Raw genomic sequence first — 19,792 nt, forward strand, 5'->3', positions numbered from 1 at the left:
TAATGAAGCATCGCACATGCTCCTTACAGGGATCTGAGTCTTCTGCGAGGACTCCGACCATAGTCAGGCCCTGAAGTTACAGCTGACCCACCGCTGAGCCTTCATTTAGTTCCCCTATATGCAGAGCCCAAGGAGAGTCCAAGTCTGTTTCATTAGCTCCCTATACAACAGGCTCCTCACTGACTCTGAGCGTCAAACAATTTTCTTTCCCTCTCGTCACCGAAATCCGGAATCAAACCTCTCAACACCAACACAGTATTAAGAAGCAGGCCCTCCTTTACTGCAGCACTGGGTGCTCGGTGGCATCTCCATAAATCGAGCGCACCTGTGCAGATTGCACTGTTACATTTATACACAAAATTACAAGGTCATACGCTCCCAGTTACAATGACTGGTTGGTAATTTGCATATAATTATAATATGTGGTGTGTCATCCTCTTCTGTTACTAGGCTTGCGCAGGGGAAGGGTCTTCACCTGGGCAAGGGTCCTCTTGACCTGCGGGTGTGCTTTTTAGTATTACAAAAGTAAGTTTTGTTGCCAAGTTGGACGGCTAGATATCGGCCTTGTCAAGCTGTCCAATAACTTATCCTATACCTATGCAACAGAACCTACGTGCTCTGGTTATGGTCTAGAGAGTAAGGTTATTATGGTCTATAGAATAGGGACTTCAAGTCACACAGTCCCGGATAACAAGCAGCATAGGAACTCGTCCGTCATTGGTTAAGAAGTGCTAACCTCATTCTAACATGGAGGTTAACTCCTAAAAATCAGAACGCTCCTATAGCTAACTGTCTCACAAACACAAAATATAGAAAGATTCAGTAAAACTTTCAGATAATCTGCAACCCTCTTAGCATAAAATTGCATAGGCAGGGTTGGTTAGCAGTCTCTCCGTAGCCATTACACCCAAACAAACAACAGAGCCACAAAGCTAAAACAGACTGTAAAAGAAACGCAGTTACAAAGGTAACCCACATGCGTTCTGCTGTTTCCACAGCTCGAGACCGTGCTCGCCAGCGGTGCCGGGAGGAGGTTCTGGTTCCCCTGGAGAGCGGCCCCAGCCACTGGGACGTGCCAGCCACTGGCCTCCTGCAGCCCACGCTCCAGCAGCAGTGCGCCCACCTCCGCTGTGGGCCTCAACGGCAGCGGTCTGCCTTCTCCTCCAGCTGCTCGGCTGCACAGCGCTTACAGTGCAATGCTCATCTGCGTCATGCACTGTACCCAAGTGCTTTCACCACCACGTGAGCGTCAACATGTTGTATGTCTTTTATTTCACTGTTGCAATAACCCCAATTAGGACCACAACAGTTCTCAGAGGCTCAGATAAAGTTTACGTTCAGATCGAAAGCACTGATCTAGTGGCAAATATTGCAGGAGGCACGTTCTGCACAGTAGGATTTTATGATAATTGGACTCTTGATGGTTCCGCATCCTGTGATCCTGATTCACAGGAAGGACTACAGGGAATCACATTTACTTGGTACTGCACTAAAGAGGTGTCAGACTATAAAATCATGAAAGTCAGCCGGGGAAAAAGCTGCCATCCATCCCAGAGGGATTTGAAATGGTTAACATCCTCAGGTCCAGTTCAAGCAATGCCACCAGAATCCCTCCCAGGAAATGCTTTATACTACTTCCGTCTAGTGATTCAAAAGGATGGAAGGAAGAGTTATGCTGACCAAACTGTAGATGTGCAGCCTGGCTCCCCGCTCCTTCTGGATGTGGCATGCCTGGAAAACTGTGGCACCACTCCAATTCCAACAGAGAGATTTACCTTGGCTGGAAAATGCCTGAACGGTAGAACAAATAGCCAGCCAGTCCACTACTGGTCCCTTTTTTTAGAAAACACTACAGAAATTAGCTTTGACTGGTCTTCCGGAACCTCAACAGGGAGGTCTGGGGCTTATCTGTCTATACGTGCTCTGACTTTTACAAAGACTGCACATCAATCCTACGTACTTCTATTTAAAGTATAAATTATAAATCATTTATATTTTATTTTTATATTTATTTATATAAATATAAATAAATTATATTCATAATTTATATTTATATAAATATAAGTAATAAAAAATATAAACTCGGGATGGTAGGTCCTCAGTCTACAGACATGCATTTAAGGTAAATTCTCCTCCTAGGGCTGGCAAGTGTACCATCAACCCACACCAGGGCACAGCCTTTCTGACAAAATTTGTTGTTCAGTGCAGTGGATTTTCTGACAGCGATTTACCTCTGACATATAAAGTGATAGTAGCTTCCGATGCACCCAAAACTGCCAAAATAACTTCTGTGGCAGAAAATACATTTGGCACAATTCTGTACTTTGGTTATCAGCCTAAAACTCCCCCATCTCTTCTCCCAGTTGGAGTGCCCTCTCAGAAGTACACCTTGACACTTTGTGTTCAAGTCTGTGATTCCCTTGGGGCATTTACCCAAGTGAGTTTATATGTCCGTGTGCGGAACCCAATTAACAGTCGACCACTAGCTGTTGTATACCATGAACTGCTGGCCTCAGTAAGCAATTATGTTAGAGATTATATTAGAGCAGGTTATTTGGCTTATCTGGTAGCCTCAGTCTTAAACTATATTAAAGCAGCACCAGCTCGCCACCTCCCTAAGGCTCAGTTTTGGGAAAACCTGGTTAAAACAGCCCTGAATATTTCAGTTGAGAGCACAATGGAAATCAACCAAGTAGTTGCTTCTCTTTCTCAAGCCACAAAGGAAGCTGAGGAAGTGAATATTAGATCACAAGATCTTGCCATTAGGAAACTGACAGAGGTGACGGGAGTGCTGAAGATACAGAGGAATGAGAGCCGTTGGTCTGAGGAGGCAGAAATTCAGACCAGTGGAATACCAAGATGCTTGTCCAACATCCTGAGAGCTGCTCTTCTGCATTGCAGGAACGTCAACGTAAATGGAGTTAAACGAGTCTTCTCCATCACGGAAAATTTAACGGACATAGTTTTCCAGGGCAAAGTCCCTGGAGAAACAGAGACTCAAATGGAAACAAAACACTGGAATATCACGCTGAAGAACGAGGAAACCTGGAACGTTGCAAATGCTTTCTCTACCAGCAACACCTGCAGGAATTGCTTTTATCTATCACTGAGAAAGGGAAAGTATTCAGGATTGCCGCATGATGCCGTGATATCCACTGCTCTTTTTGAGTTCGACGAGAACCCTTTCCCTTGGTTAGGTCACACATCAGAAATCAAAACAATGGTCCTGGGGTTTAAAACGGCAGAGAGCAAGGCTAATGGAGACCTACTGGGGATCACGCCTGAAGGAGCAGAAATTACTGTTGCTAGGAAAGAGAAGGAAACGTCAACTTTTCAGTTAGCAATGGGACCCGGTAAAACACAAACTTACACAACTGGAGGATTTAGTTTTGAAGTCAACAGAAACACCAAGAGCATATACATCCGGATCCTGACAAAATTACAAGTTACTTTCAAGGTGCTAGTATTTACAGGCACCAGCGTCACTCATGCTCATCCCACAGCCTCGTTTGCTGCTTTTCACAACATGCCAACAGTGGCAAGTGAAAATGAGACAGCTAGCACTGACTGTAACATTCAGGCTCCCTATATTATCTGTCTCCCAGAGTCACTGTTGACAACCACAGCTCAAGGAAGCGGTACAGACCCTCACAACATCTCCATTGTCTTGCTGACATCGTATGTTGTAAGGTATCGAACGCAGAGGCTGGTGAGCATACATGTTTTTAGTGATCAGTGCTTATTTCTGGACGGGGTTCAAAGTCTGTGGAGAGAAGACATGTGCAGGCTTGGCTCCTTGACTGACTGGCAGAGGGTACACTGTGTCTGCAAAATGAAGCAGAGTCGCAGAAGTCTGACAGTTTGCGCTGCGTCAAAGGCGTCCACATACAACATCAGGTTCCTGGCAGCCAAAGTAATAGCTACGCCCAACGCAATAGATCTGGGAAAAATCCTGATAGCAGATATACCTCAAAACCCAGTGACATTATTAACGGTGCTCTTTATTTTTGCCGTCTATTTTCTTTTGTGCCTCTGGGCCGTGAGAAAAGACAGGGCTGAGAGGGACAGGAAAGACAAGATTATCGTTCTGCCAGACAACGACCCCTTTGATAAGGGCAGATATTTAGTCACTTTATACACAGGCAGTCACTGGGAAGCTGGAACCACAGCAGATGTCTTTCTTCAGCTCATCAGCCAGAATGGCAGGAGTGATGTCCATTGTTTACGGCACCCACATTTTCCATCTTTCCAACGAGGAAGCACCGATTGCTTTCTGTTGACTACCAAGAAAGACTTGGGAGACATTTCTTCCTTCAGGGTCTGGCATAATAACAAAGGCCCATCCCCAAGCTGGTTCCTAAGCAGAGCCAAAGTTGAGGATATGTCCACCAGGAAGACCTGGTTCTTCATGTGCCGGAAATGGCTCTCTCTTGACAAGAGTGATCATGTACTAGAAAGGACATTTTCCGTCACAGACCCCAAGACACCTCTGCTCAGAATCGACTATTTTTCTATTGATTTTGCCAACAGCCTGAAAGAGGTCCATCTGTGGATCTCCGTTTTTTCTGCCGTTGCCAGTGACGCTTTCAGCAGGCTCCAACGTCTGTCTGCCTGTTTAGCAGTATTATTATTGAACTTGCTTCTTGGCATTATGTTCTTTAACGCTGACGAGGATGAAGAATCTCCAATATACCTGCAGTATTTGAAAGCAGTAACAGTAGGAATTGAATGCCTTTTGATTACCAGACCTGTGGAAATTATTATAATTGCCTTACTGAAGTATTCCCAGAAGAAAGCTTCTCCTCGTGGTGTGGCTCAGACGGAACCAAAGGCAAATTCACCCCTCCTGTCCGGAAATCTGAAGAACTCGGAGGAAAGTTTGCAAAAATTGTACCTTCCAGAAACTTCAGCACAACTGACGAATATTCATCTGTTGGAAAACCTTCCTGGTCCCAGGAACTCACAGAGCCTGTCATGTTCCAGAAAGACAAGAAGCGAGGGAGATCCCCCAAAGTGGAGTAATCGCACAGTTTCTGAAAGAGACGCAAACGGAATTGGAGCAGAGGAGCAGACAAGAACCACAAATTCCCCTCCAATGGCTAAGGCCTGCCAGAGAAGGCCACCATCAGACTCCAATTTTAGTAATAATTACACAGAAGAAGGGGGCAACTTGCAGAAAGAAAGCAAGCCACTAAGCAGTGCCTTCATGCTCTTTCGCAAGAGACCACGTATAGCTTTTTGTTGGTGGTGCAACTATGCCTTGTGCGCACTACTTACAGCTATAAGTGGGCTATCGTCGTTTTTCATTGTGTCCTATGGTTTGTCTTACGGCTATCAGACTTCACTAGAGTGGCTTTTAGCATCTGCAATCTCCTATATTGAGACCGTTTTCCTTGCAATTCTCAAAATAATTTTTTTCTCAGCTATGAGTACAATTCATCCAAAATACTGTGAAAACATCCCATGGTTAAATCATTAAAAGTCTTCTGAGAAGAAGCTGGCTACAGAAATGATGAAGGCTGATGAGATGAGAGAGAAGCACCGGAAACTTGCTAAACTCAGAGGCAGCAAGCAGTATAAACCTTTAGATAATGATGAAATTGCAAACATGCTGAAAAGGGCAAAAATTAAAGGCAAGGCATTGACTTTTGCCAAAAGTTTCATCAGTCATCTTGCCTTTTTAACACTGCTGTTAAATTTTGCCTATTCCACTGAGAACGCCAACAGTTTCCACTACAACCAGTTCATCCATAACCAATTCTCTCCACGACTCGCCAGTGCAGATAAGCTAGAACATATCTATGTGTGGGTGAAAGACTCATTCTTGCCTTTGATCCACAGTGACATTCAGCCAACCTTCCTTCCCGAGAGCTGGTCCAAAATCATTGGTTTGCCTAGGATGAGGCAACTGCGGGCTGAAGGTACCGAGAAAAAATGTTCCCGTCCTCTCAGCTTTGCAAATAACTCTGTGAGCAGTGAAAGCCACCGTCTTCGCAAATACGGCCATGACATACCAGAGAAAGGTGACTACGCTGGCACTTGGACAAAGGTTGCCAACCCGCCTGTTTCCAAGGATGCCAGCAGTGACGGTGGCTTCACTTACCAGCGAAACAGGACTCCATGGATGTATTATTTATATGGAGATTTGCACACATATGGACCAGCAGGATACACGTTTTACTTTTTCCCTGAAGAAGGAAGATCTAATTCAACAACAAGGCTGGGTGCTCTACAACAGAGCAACTGGCTTGATGAAAAGACATGGGCGGTGATCATCGAACTAACTACATTTAACTCAGATGCAGACCTCTTTTGCGCCATCTCCGTCATATTTGAGATGTCTCATTTGGGGATCATAAAACCAAGTTTGTCAGCACACTCTTTTGCACTCCCCATTTTTCATCAGCAAACTAAAGCTCCAATGTTTGTGTTTGTAATTGTTCTTGCCTTTATGCTCATTTACATTGCAGAAGAGCTTCACATCATAGGCCAGGAAAAACCTGATTACATTAAAAACATTTCCAATATGATAAACTTCAGCCTAAAATTAGTATTCCTGTTCCTTGTTATTTTAAAGGTCATGAAGTTCAAAGTGGGAGCTGATACAGTGAACTTCTACTTCCTTCACCCAAACAATTTCATTCCTTTACATGCAGTTGCTCATTTAGATCAGATTTTAAGGATTACTATGGGCTTTTTAGCGTTTTTTTTTCATTTTGAAAACTCTGAAATATCATCACTTCTTTTATGGCGTGCCCCTGGCACGAAGATGTATCTTGGCAGCCCTTCCTGGAATGTCCTCAATGGCCCTCATGGTGGTGGTTTACTTCTTTGCATTTATGGCTTTTGGCTACCTTGTCTTTGGGCAGCATGAATGGAATTACAATAGCACGATTCACTCAGCTCAGACCATATTCTCCTGCATCTCAGCTTTCAGAAATACTGCATTTTCATCCACGTTGCTGGATGGGGTTTTTTTCCTAGCCTCTTTCATGTTGGCGATGACCTATGTCTTGATCAGTCTTTTCCAAGCTGTTATTATGTCTGCCTATGGAGATGTGAAACAACCCGTATATGAAGAACCACCTGAGGAAGCACAAGTGGTTACTTTTGTATTGCAAAGGCTCAGAGGGATATTTTATCTTCTGATCTGTAAAACATCCAGAACCAGCGAACTTGACCTTTTCCACAGTGAACTCTACGGGAGGACTGAGAGAAGACACCAGCGACATTCAGGGCTCAAGATCAGAAAAATAAATGGAAGAAAAATGGTTTATCTTCTCATATGAACAAGAAAAGGTTTAGTATTCAAGACCACCTTTATCTTGCAATATTTGCCTGTCAAAATTTATTTATTTATGTTCATAAATAAACAGTGGTTCAGTTAACCGTGGTCTCCACAATCCTGCTTCATGGCCTGGGAGGGGGTTAGTCGGCTTCTCCGCTGTAAAGCCGTGCCCACACACTAGCCGCAGGCGAGGGGAAGATGTCCAGGTCAATTGGGAAGACTGGTCAGCTTGGTTAACCCCCCAATTCCTTACTCATAAAGCTGGGGGCATCCTCCAGGTCGTTCACTTTGATCACAGGCAGACTGCAGAATTGTTCTTTTTTTCTTTATTTTGTTTAAATCTTGCATTTTCTTCGCCATGCGGAGAGTTTATGGGGAGCCTTACGGCTGATGGGATAGCCTGGCCCACCGGCCCCCAGCCCGTGGCTCCTGGCTGCGATGGGCACGGCCTGCCGGTACTGTTAAAAACGGTAGTAATAAAAATACAACGGATCAATGGTTAATCTCTTCTCAGCAGGCCTCACGTCTGGGATAGTCTGGGATAGGTTTCCTCGCAGCTGCAGCATCCGGCATAGCCCTCTGCCACCAGGGTTTTCTGCTGCCTGCTGATGGCTGAAGTCCTGTGGCAGCCTGACTTGGACGCTCTCCCAGTTGATAAGAAATTTAAACATCAGCTACAGCAAAGGTTGTTTCAGGCACGAGTCCCTTCAAATCACATTTTCTTACTTCCCCCTGGTCATACCTGCGTCAGCGCAGCATCGAAGAGCTTACAGGCTGCATTGCTAGTCGTGGACAGGACAAGTCCAGCATCCCGCCAGGCCTGCACAATAAGCAGATACAAACCCGCCCATTTTACACACTCGTTTTCCAGACTACATCAACAGGTTCTCAAATTGATGGTGTTCTGGCATTTTCTTCAACTATGCTTTTTTTTAAAAAAAAAAGAAAAAGAAAAAAAAACCAGAAAAGCTGAAAGGACAATGCAGGCAGACACACAAACCTTTTGTTCAGTTGTATTACATCTGAAGACTCAGTTAGTTGGGGCTAGCAGTGGGAATAAAGAAGCAAAAAATTATAAAGTGTAACAGAAGGTCTTGATGGGCTACACATCTCCTAATGAGACCCATTCTTAATTCACTACAGCTCACCTTTAGGCTAGTCCCACTGCTGCAGACACACCTCGTGTGAAGTAGAGATACGGTTAAATAAAATCCCGCTCTTTTATAACTGAAATCAATACCTTAAGCAACTTGCAGGCCAAACAGCCTGGCAGAGCAAGTCCACTAACCAGGCCACTGGACTTAAATCAACAAAGAGGCTGGACCACAGACTGGTACACAAGCCTTACAAAAAGCAAGAACATGGCCATTTGATAAAGCTAAAATGCAAAACAGAATCAGGCTGCCATAGTTTCTTAACAAGCTACGCAACACTGACCAAGGTGCCACATCTCCTTGCTGACTGCTGGAGAACAAAAAGAGTTCATTAGGCAGACGCACAGTTTACTCAATGCTGGAATTAAGCTGCAGCAGCTACAGCACCCTGTTCCACGGTTGTCTCCATGACTGCTCTCCTAAGTAACTCTGGCGACAAAATCAAAAATCCAATGCCTATTTCAAAATGCGTAACTTGCTCATGTGGGTGCCTACAGCAAACAGGCATGTCATCTCCTGTGGCTTGCAGGCCTCTTCTCCCCCACGGGATGGCCACACAACCACAAAGCCAGTCATCTCACAAGCCGAGGTGCTTCCCTTGGTAACCTATTCAGGTATTTAGAACAACGCTTGGGTTTATTTCTACTACGTACTCTCCACTCAGCATTCCTACACTGCATCCATCACCGCTTCTAAGACTGTGAGCTTCTCAAGCACATTTACATTCAGCACCCCATATACATCTCTGTTTAAGCATACACACATTTGAGGAGCTGCCCCAATCACTTCAACATCACTTTTATGCCAGCACGCGGAATGTACAGCATCACATAAAAACAGACCGGGGGCAAGCCAATTCAGACTCCTCCTAATGGGGGACTAGTCCTTGTGGATGCTGCAAGAATTCAGCTTGTGTCTCATTTCACAATTTAATGTATTCCCGAGCTCTAATGACCCAACTGTCAAAAATTTTAAGTCACCAGGCAAAGCCATCTTTGTCAATATGTCCTAAAACTTTCCCACTGTGATTGGATTAAAGGCTCACGTTCCAACGGCTCAGGCACTAGAGCGTTCAAAACTACAAGCCTGAAAGGCTAGACCTGAAGATAAAATTGCACGGGTTTTTTACCATTCATACTACATCCAGAAACAGCGCAAAGAGAAAAGTCAGGAGGGTAGTGAGGTAAGGCCTGCTACCTTTCAAGGTACCCTGCAAAAGAGGCCAGGAACCACCTTCATCACCAGTCATCAGAAACAAGCTCCATTTCAAGCAGCTCTCTTTGCCACCGCCGATTTTGCACAACAGCTCAAGGTACTTGCCAAACAGAAAATGTCTTCCCATTCTGAGACTTGTTAATGCTAAGATTCATAGGAACAAAAAGGTCTGTGCATAAGCATCTGAACAAAACAGCAGACCAAGGGTTAGGAAGGCCTGCACCCATCACTAAGGACTCTGCTGATCTAGTTGAGGTACATGCTACTTCGACCCACTCTAGAAAGCCTCTGCTCTGCCAAGGCTACAGCCCACATAACTCACAGCTCACTGCAAGACTCCCACTCTGGCAACAGGAGGATGGCAGCAGGAGGATGCATCCCATCACGATATGCCACTACTCCTCCTGTTAGCACGCCAGGACAATGGGCTGCAGAGAACTAACGCTGTAACAGCTGCTGACTCCTCAGAGACATACCAGAGCTGCTCCAAACCCAATTAGTGCTGTCAACCAAGCACCAAAGAGCTACTGGGAGCACAGAAGAGCCAGTAACCCTTGTCCTCTGGGCCCTACACAAGCAGTCCTGCCCAGGCTGCTTGGAACACTCGTCTTGGGGCGTGTCTGTACTCAGGGATCACACTGTGACTGAGGAAACCCACGGGACAAGGAGAGCGAGTAGGTAAAAATCAGAGCGGAGGGTTACTACCAGAAGGTAAACTACCAGTTACCCTTCACAGTATGGCGGCCATTGAGTTCTGTTACGCTCATTTCCCATAATCCTCCTCTCCAGTTGCCAGGTGCGGAACCTCCTTTGTGATGCGCCTTGGAGACAATGCCGTCGCCTTGGCTCTTCTAACCGCTTCTCGCCACAAAGCCTTGACCATTCTCCTGCTACGACTTTAGTCCCCGAGATCCGGTGACTATCTGTAGGGTTTGTTTTTTTGCTGAGGGCTGCTCTTAGCACGTCCTCCGTTTCTCCAGAGCTCTGGCGCTCATGAACCTATGACACTCTGAGAAGACCTTCAAGACTTCTTTTTTTACCTCCCCCTGCCTAATTAACTACAAAACGACAACAAAAGGAGCAACCGGGAGAACCACCTTCAGCGGGAAGAAAGCACAGCAATTACTCAGCCTGCGCAGGCACGGGGTGGCTTCCCCGCTCGGAGCGAAGGCTGCGAGGCCTCGTCGCCATTTGCAAACCCCAACGGCAGCCTCACCCCACCTGAAACCCGGCCGGTAACGGGCTGAAGGAGACGAGCGACAACAGGAGCCCCGCCAGTGGCGCCCTCCCGCCAGCCTCAGCCGGCTCAGCTCCTCTCCCTGCACAGACCCAGCGCCGCCAGCAGCCCCTCTCCCCGCCCGCCCGCCGGCCCAACGGCAAGGGCGCGCACCCGCCGGCCCTGGGCGCCCGGCAGGGGCAGGGGCAGGGCCCGGGCCCACGGGCAGAGCGGCCACAGCCCCCGCGCTCGGTCGCTGCGGCGGGGCCAGGCCGGGCGGCCAGGCAGGGCGCCCGCCGTCCCGCTCCGCCTCAGGCCAGCCCTCACCTGGCAGTCCCTCAGCGGCGCCATGAGACCCCGCAGCCGCTCCGCTGCCGGCGGCCCCGCCCCAGGAGGAGCCGGAGCCGGGGCCGGGGCCGGGGCCGGGCCGCCAGCGGGGCCGAGCCGCCAGCGGGCGGGGCCTGCGGGGAGCGCTGGGCCTCGCCCGGCCCCTTGCCAGCGCCTGCCTGCCCTCCCGAGCCGCCGGGGGCGGCGGTGCTGCCGGCCGCTATGCTTGCTGTCGGTCCTCGGCCCCGAAAGACTTCTTTCTTGTGGCGCTGGGTATACCTGTCAGCAAAACCAGAAACGACAAAAACGCCTTAACAACAACGTAGCTTTAAGAATCTGGCATTCGTTGTTGCACCTCTGGATGCTCAGGGGATCGTTCCGCCTCAGGTGCGTGCCCTATGGTTCACTCAAACGACATTATATAGGCTACACTGAGGATTATGCATTACATTTCTCAGAAAAATCAAACATACTCATTCAACAGGCCGTACTATGGTAATGAAGCATCGCACATGCTCCTTACAGGGATCTGAGTCTTCTGCGAGGACTCCGACCATAGTCAGGCCCTGTAGTTACAGCTGACCCACCGCTGAGCCTTCATTTAGTTCCCCTATATGCAGAGCCCAAGGAGAGTCCAAGTCTGTTTCATTAGCTCCCTATACAACAGGCTCCTCACTGACTCTGAGCGTCAAACGATTTTCTTTCCCTCTCGTCACCGAAATCGGGAATCAAACCTCTCAACACCAACGCAGTATTAAGAAGCAGGCCCTCCTTTACTGCAGCACTGGGTGCTCGGTGGCATCTCCATAAATCGAGCGCACCTGTGCAGATTGCACTGTTACATTTATACACAAAATTACAAGGTCATACGCTCCCAGTTACAATGACTGGTTGGTAATTTGCATATAATTATAATATGTGGTGTGTCATCCTCTTCTGTTACTAGGCTTGCGCAGGGGAAGGGTCTTCACCTGGGCAAGGGTCCTCTTGACCTGCGGGTGTGCTTTTTAGTATTACAAAAGTAAGTTTTGTTGCCAAGTTGGACGGCTAGATATCGGCCTTGTCAAGCTGTCCAATAACTTATCCTATACCTATGCAACAGAACCTACGTGCTCTGGTTATGGTCTAGAGAGTAAGGTTATTATGGTCTATAGAATAGGGACTTCAAGTCACACAGTCCCGGATAACAAGCAGCATAGGAACTCGTCCGTCATTGGTTAAGAAGTGCTAACCTCATTCTAACATGGAGGTTAACTCCTAAAAATCAGAACGCTCCTATAGCTAACTGTCTCACAAACACAAAATATAGAAAGATTCAGTAAAACTTTCAGATAATCTGCAACCCTCTTAGCATAAAATTGCATAGGCAGGGTTGGTTAGCAGTCTCTCCGTAGCCATTACACCCAAACAAACAACAGAGCCACAAAGCTAAAACAGACTGTAAAAGAAACGCAGTTACAAAGGTAACCCACATGCGTTCTGCTGTTTCCACAGCTCGAGACCGTGCTCGCCAGCGGTGCCGGGAGGAGGTTCTGGTTCCCCTGGAGAGCGGCCCCAGCCACTGGGACGTGCCAGCCACTGGCCTCCTGCAGCCCACGCTCCAGCAGCAGTGCGCCCACCTCCGCTGTGGGCCTCAACGGCAGCGGTCTGCCTTCTCCTCCAGCTGCTCGGCTGCACAGCGCTTACAGTGCAATGCTCATCTGCGTCATGCACTGTACCCAAGTGCTTTCACCACCACGTGAGCGTCAACATGTAGTATGTCTTTTATTTCACTGTTGCAATAACCCCAATTAGGACCACAACAGTTCTCAGAGGCTCAGATAAAGTTTACGTTCAGATCGAAAGCACTGATCTAGTGGCAAATATTGCAGGAGGCACGTTCTGCACAGTAGGATTTTATGATAATTGGACTCTTGATGGTTCCGCATCCTGTGATCCTGATTCACAGGAAGGACTACAGGGAATCACATTTACTTGGTACTGCACTAAAGAGGTGTCAGACTATAAAATCATGAAAGTCAGCCCGGGAAAAAGCTGCCATCCATCCCAGAGGGATTTGAAATGGTTAACATCCTCAGGTCCAGTTCAAGCAATGCCACCAGAATCCCTCCCAGGAAATGCTTTATACTACTTCCGTCTAGTGATTCAAAAGGATGGAAGGAAGAGTTATGCTGACCAAACTGTAGATGTGCAGCCTGGCTCCCCGCTCCTTCTGGATGTGGCATGCCTGGAAAACTGTGGCACCACTCCAATTCCAACAGAGAGATTTACCTTGGCTGGAAAATGCCTGAACGGTAGAACAAATAGCCAGCCAGTCCACTACTGGTCCCTTTTTTTAGAAAACACTACAGAAATTAGCTTTGACTGGTCTTCCGGAACCTCAACAGGGAGGTCTGGGGCTTATCTGTCTATACGTGCTCTGACTTTTACAAAGACTGCACATCGATCCTACGTACTTCTATTTAAAGTATAAATTATAAATCATTTATATTTTATTTTTATATTTATTTATATAAATATAAATAAATTATATTCGTAATTTATATTTATATAAATATAAGTAATAAAAAATATAAACTCGGGATGGTAGGTCCTCAGTCTACAGACATGCATTTAAGGTAAATTCTCCTCCTAGGGCTGGCAAGTGTACCATCAACCCACACCAGGGCACAGCCTTTCTGACAAAATTTGTTGTTCAGTGCAGTGGATTTTCTGACAGCGATTTACCTCTGACATATAAAGTGATAGTAGCTTCCGATGCACCCAAAACTGCCAAAATAACTTCTGTGGCAGAAAATACATTTGGCACAATTCTGTACTTTGGTTATCAGCCTAAAACTCCCCCATCTCTTCTCCCAGTTGGAGTGCCCTCTCAGAAGTACACCTTGACACTTTGTGTTCAAGTCTGTGATTCCCTTGGGGCATTTACCCAAGTGAGTTTATATGTCCGTGTGCGGAACCCAATTAACAGTCGACCACTAGCTGTTGTATACCATGAACTGCTGGCCTCAGTAAGCAATTATGTTAGAGATTATATTAGAGCAGGTTATTTGGCTTATCTGGTAGCCTCAGTCTTAAACTATATTAAAGCAGCACCAGCTCGCCACCTCCCTAAGGCTCAGTTTTGGGAAAACCTGGTTAAAACAGCCCTGAATATTTCAGTTGAGAGCACAATGGAAATCAACCAAGTAGTTGCTTCTCTTTCTCAAGCCACAAAGGAAGCTGAGGAAGTGAATATTAGATCACAAGATCTTGCCATTAGGAAACTGACAGAGGTGACGGGAGTGCTGAAGATACAGAGGAATGAGAGCCGCTGGTCTGAGGAGGCAGAAATTCAGACCAGTGGAATACCAAGATGCTTGTCCAACATCCTGAGAGCTGCTCTTCTGCATTGCAGGAACGTCAACGTAAATGGAGTTAAACGAGTCTTCTCCATCACGGAAAATTTAACGGACATAGTTTTCCAGGGCAAAGTCCCTGGAGAAACAGAGACTCAAATGGAAACAAAACACTGGAATATCACGCTGAAGAACGAGGAAACCTGGAACGTTGCAAATGCTTTCTCTACCAGCAACACCTGCAGGAATTGCTTTTATCTATCACTGAGAAAGGGAAAGTATTCAGGATTGCCGCATGATGCCGTGATATCCACTGCTCTTTTTGAGTTCGACGAGAACCCTTTCCCTTGGTTAGGTCACACATCAGAAATCAAAACAATGGTCCTGGGGTTTAAAACGGCAGAGAGCAAGGCTAATGGAGACCTACTGGGGATCACGCCTGAAGGAGCAGAAATTACTGTTGCTAGGAAAGAGAAGGAAACGTCAACTTTTCAGTTAGCAATGGGACCCGGTAAAACACAAACTTACACAACTGGAGGATTTAGTTTTGAAGTCAACAGAAACACCAAGAGCATATACATCCGGATCCTGACAAAATTACAAGTTACTTTCAAGGTGCTAGTATTTACAGGCACCAGCGTCACTCATGCTCATCCCACAGCCTCGTTTGCTGCTTTTCACAACATGCCAACAGTGGCAAGTGAAAATGAGACAGCTAGCACTGACTGTAACATTCAGGCTCCCTATATTATCTGTCTCCCAGAGTCACTGTTGACAACCACAGCTCAAGGAAGCGGTACAGACCCTCACAACATCTCCATTGTCTTGCTGACATCGTATGTTGTAAGGTATCGAACGCAGAGGCTGGTGAGCATACATGTTTTTAGTGATCAGTGCTTATTTCTGGACGGGGTTCAAAGTCTGTGGAGAGAAGACGTGTGCAGGCTTGGCTCCTTGACTGACTGGCAGAGGGTACACTGTGTCTGCAAAATGAAGCAGAGTCGCAGAAGTCTGACAGTTCACGCTGCATCAAAGGCGTCCACATACGACATCAGGTTCCTGGCAGCCAAAGTAATAGCTACGCCCAACGCAATAGATCTGGGAAAAATCCTGATAGCAGATATACCTCAAAACCCAGTGACATTATTAACGGTGCTCTTTATTTTTGCCGTCTATTTTCTTTTGTGCCTCCGGGCCGTGAGAAAAGACAGGGCTGAGAGGGACAGGAAAGACAAGATTATCGTTCTGCCAGACAACGACCCCTTTGATAAGGGCAGATATTTAGTCACTTTATACACAGGCAGTTACTGGGAAGCTGGAACCACAGCAGATGTCTTTCTTCAGCTCATCAGCCAGAATGGCAGGAGTGATGTCCATTGTTTACGGCACTCACATTTTCCATCTTTCCAACGAGGAAGCACCGATTGCTTTCTGTTGACTACCAAGAAAGACTTGGGAGACATTTCTTCCTTCAGGGTCTGGCATAATAACAAAGGCCCATCCCCAAGCTGGTTCCTAAGCAGAGCCAAAGTTGAGGATATGTCCACCAGGAAGACCTGGTTCTTCATGTGCCGGAAATGGCTCTCTCTTGACAAGAGTGATCATGTACTAGAAAGGACATTTTCCGTCACAGACCCCAAGACACCTCTGCTCAGAATCGACTATTTTTCTATTGATTTTGCCAACAGCCTGAAAGAGGGCCATCTGTGGATCTCCGTTTTTTCTGCCGTTGCCAGTGACGCTTTCAGCAGGCTCCAACGTCTGTCTGCCTGTTTAGCAGTATTATTATTGAACTTGCTTCTTGGCATTATGTTCTTTAACGCTGACGAGGATGAAGAATCTCCAATATACCTGCAGTATTTGAAAGCAGTAACAGTAGGAATTGAATGCCTTTTGATTACCAGACCTGTGGAAATTATTATAATTGCCTTACTGAAGTATTCCCAGAAGAAAGCTTCTCCTCGTGGTGTGGCTCAGACGGAACCAAAGGCAAATTCACCCCTCCTGTCCGGAAATCTGAAGAACTCGGAGGAAAGTTTGCAAAAATTGTACCTTCCAGAAACTTCAGCACAACTGACGAATATTCATCTGTTGGAAAACCTTCCTGGTCCCAGGAACTCACAGAGCCTGTCATGTTCCAGAAAGACAAGAAGCGAGGGAGATCCCCCAAAGTGGAGTAATCGCACAGTTTCTGAAAGAGACGCAAACGGAATTGGAGCAGAGGAGCAGACAAGAACCACAAATTCCCCTCCAATGGCTAAGGCCTGCCAGAGAAGGCCACCATCAGACTCCAATTTTAGTAATAATTACACAGAAGAAGGGGGCAACTTGCAGAAAGAAAGCAAGCCACTAAGCAGTGCCTTCATGCTCTTTCGCAAGAGACCACGTATAGCTTTTTGTTGGTGGTGCAACTATGCCTTGTGCGCACTACTTACAGCTATAAGTGGGCTATCGTCGTTTTTCATTGTGTCCTATGGTTTGTCTTACGGCTATCAGACTTCACTAGAGTGGCTTTTAGCATCTGCAATCTCTTATATTGAGACCGTTTTCCTTGCAATTCTCAAAATAATTTTTTTCTCAGCTATGAGTACAATTCATCCAAAATACTGTGAAAACATCCCATGGTTAAATCATTAAAAGTCTTCTGAGAAGAAGCTGGCTACAGAAATGATGAAGGCTGATGAGATGAGAGAGAAGCACCGGAAACTTGCTAAACTCAGAGGCAGCAAGCAGTATAAACCTTTAGATAATGATGAAATTGCAAACATGCTGAAAAGGGCAAAAATTAAAGGCAAGGCATTGACTTTTGCCAAAAGTTTCATCAGTCATCTTGCCTTTTTAACACTGCTGTTAAATTTTGCCTATTCCACTGAGAACGCCAACAGTTTCCACTACAACCAGTTCATCCATAACCAATTCTCTCCACGACTCGCCAGTGCAGATAAGCTAGAACATATCTATGTGTGGGTGAAAGACTCATTCTTGCCTTTGATCCACAGTGACATTCAGCCAACCTTCCTTCCCGAGAGCTGGTCCAAAATCATTGGTTTGCCTAGGATGAGGCAACTGCGGGCTGAAGGTACCGAGAAAAAATGTTCCCGTCCTCTCAGCTTTGCAAATAACTCTGTGAGCAGTGAAAGCCACCGTCTTCGCAAATACGGCCATGACATACCAGAGAAAGGTGACTACGCTGGCACTTGGACAAAGGTTGCCAACCCGCCTGTTTCCAAGGATGCCAGCAGTGACGGTGGCTTCACTTACCAGCGAAACAGGACTCCATGGATGTATTATTTATATGGAGATTTGCACACATATGGACCAGCAGGATACACGTTTTACTTTTTCCCTGAAGAAGGAAGATCTAATTCAACAACAAGGCTGGGTGCTCTACAACAGAGCAACTGGCTTGATGAAAAGACATGGGCGGTGATCATCGAACTAACTACATTTAACTCAGATGCAGACCTCTTTTGCGCCATCTCCGTCATATTTGAGATGTCTCATTTGGGGATCATAAAACCAAGTTTGTCAGCACACTCTTTTGCACTCCCCATTTTTCATCAGCAAACTAAAGCTCCAATGTTTGTGTTTGTAATTGTTCTTGCCTTTATGCTCATTTACATTGCAGAAGAGCTTCACATCATAGGCCAGGAAAAACCTGATTACATTAAAAACATTTCCAATATGATAAACTTCAGCCTAAAATTAGTATTCCTGTTCCTTGTTATTTTAAAGGTCATGAAGTTCAAAGTGGGAGCTGATACAGTGAACTTCTACTTCCTTCACCCAAACAATTTCATTCCTTTACATGCAGTTGCTCATTTAGATCAGATTTTAAGGATTACTATGGGCTTTTTAGCGTTTTTTTTTCATTTTGAAAACTCTGAAATATCATCACTTCTTTTATGGCGTGCCCCTGGCACGAAGATGTATCTTGGCAGCCCTTCCTGGAATGTCCTCAATGGCCCTCATGGTGGTGGTTTACTTCTTTGCATTTATGGCTTTTGGCTACCTTGTCTTTGGGCAGCATGAATGGAATTACAATAGCACGATTCACTCAGCTCAGACCATATTCTCCTGCATCTCAGCTTTCAGAAATACTGCATTTTCATCCACGTTGCTGGATGGGGTTTTTTTCCTAGCCTCTTTCATGTTGGCGATGACCTATGTCTTGATCAGTCTTTTCCAAGCTGTTATTATGTCTGCCTATGGAGATGTGAAACAACCCGTATATGAAGAACCACCTGAGGAAGCACAAGTGGTTACTTTTGTATTGCAAAGGCTCAGAGGGATATTTTATCTTCTGATCTGTAAAACATCCAGAACCAGCGAACTTGACCTTTTCCACAGTGAACTCTACGGGAAGACTGAGAGAAGACACCAGCGACATTCAGGGCTCAAGATCAGAAAAATAAATGGAAGAAAAATGGTTTATCTTCTCATATGAACAAGAAAAGGTTTAGTATTCAAGACCACCTTTATCTTGCAATATTTGCCTGTCAAAATTTATTTATTTATGTTCATAAATAAACAGTGGTTCAGTTAACCGTGGTCTCCACAATCCTGCTTCATGGCCTGGGAGGGGGTTAGTCGGCTTCTCCGCTGTAAAGCCGTGCCCACACACTAGCCGCAGGCGAGGGGAAGATGTCCAGGTCAATTGGGAAGACTGGTCAGCTTGGTTAACCCCCCAATTCCTTACTCATAAAGCTGGGGGCATCCTCCAGGTCGTTCACTTTGATCACAGGCAGACTGCAGAATTGTTCTTTTTTTCTTTATTTTGTTTAAATCTTGCATTTTCTTCGCCATGCGGAGAGTTTATGGGGAGCCTTACGGCTGATGGGATAGCCTGGCCCACCGGCCCCCAGCCCGTGGCTCCTGGCTGCGATGGGCACGGCCTGCCGGTACTGTTAAAAACGGTAGTAATAAAAATACAACGGATCAATGGTTAATCTCTTCTCAGCAGGCCTCACGTCTGGGATAGTCTGGGATAGGTTTCCTCGCAGCTGCAGCATCCGGCATAGCCCTCTGCCACCAGGGTTTTCTGCTGCCTGCTGATGGCTGAAGTCCTGTGGCAGCCTGACTTGGACGCTCTCCCAGTTGATAAGAAATTTAAACATCAGCTACAGCAAAGGTTGTTTCAGGCACGAGTCCCTTCAAATCACATTTTCTTACTTCCCCCTGGTCATACCTGCGTCAGCGCAGCATCGAAGAGCTTACAGGCTGCATTGCTAGTCGTGGACAGGACAAGTCCAGC

General features: G+C 46.2%; 3 protein-coding genes and 1 pseudogene across 4 annotated transcripts; all 4 read left to right on the top strand.

The window, feature by feature from the left end:
• Window positions 1-289: 289 nt before the first annotated feature.
• LOC308065532 (polycystin family receptor for egg jelly-like) lies at window positions 290-1,977 on the top strand (the record flags this gene model as incomplete). Its single annotated transcript, XM_080391599.1, has 1 exon — window positions 290-1,977. The coding sequence occupies exon 1, from the start codon at window positions 1,255-1,257 to the stop codon at window positions 1,975-1,977; it is 723 nt and encodes a 240-aa protein (XP_080247725.1). The 5' UTR covers window positions 290-1,254.
• A 103-nt stretch (window positions 1,978-2,080) lies between these two features.
• On the top strand, window positions 2,081-7,333 carry LOC308065533 (polycystin family receptor for egg jelly-like; the record flags this gene model as incomplete). Its single annotated transcript, XM_080391600.1, is given in 3 exon segments — window positions 2,081-5,476; window positions 5,480-6,703; window positions 6,705-7,333. Coding segments are annotated over 3 exon segments (5,205 nt in total), but the record flags the coding sequence as incomplete, so codon positions are not given.
• A 5,339-nt stretch (window positions 7,334-12,672) lies between these two features.
• On the top strand, window positions 12,673-13,673 carry LOC308065534 (polycystin family receptor for egg jelly-like; the record flags this gene model as incomplete). The annotated part of the gene is made up of 2 exons (XM_080391601.1): window positions 12,673-12,870; window positions 12,957-13,673. 2 exons carry the CDS (start codon window positions 12,673-12,675, stop codon window positions 13,671-13,673), a joined length of 915 nt encoding a protein of 304 aa, XP_080247727.1.
• A 103-nt stretch (window positions 13,674-13,776) lies between these two features.
• Window positions 13,777-19,026, top strand: LOC308065535 (polycystin family receptor for egg jelly-like; annotated as a pseudogene). Its single transcript has one exon. The product of its transcript is annotated as a polycystin family receptor for egg jelly-like (transcript).
• The last annotated feature ends 766 nt before the right edge of the window (window positions 19,027-19,792 follow it).

The sequence above is a fragment of the Falco punctatus genome, assembly GCF_963210335.1.
Source record: "Falco punctatus genome assembly, chromosome: 6".
Classification (NCBI taxonomy): domain Eukaryota; kingdom Metazoa; phylum Chordata; class Aves; order Falconiformes; family Falconidae; genus Falco; species Falco punctatus.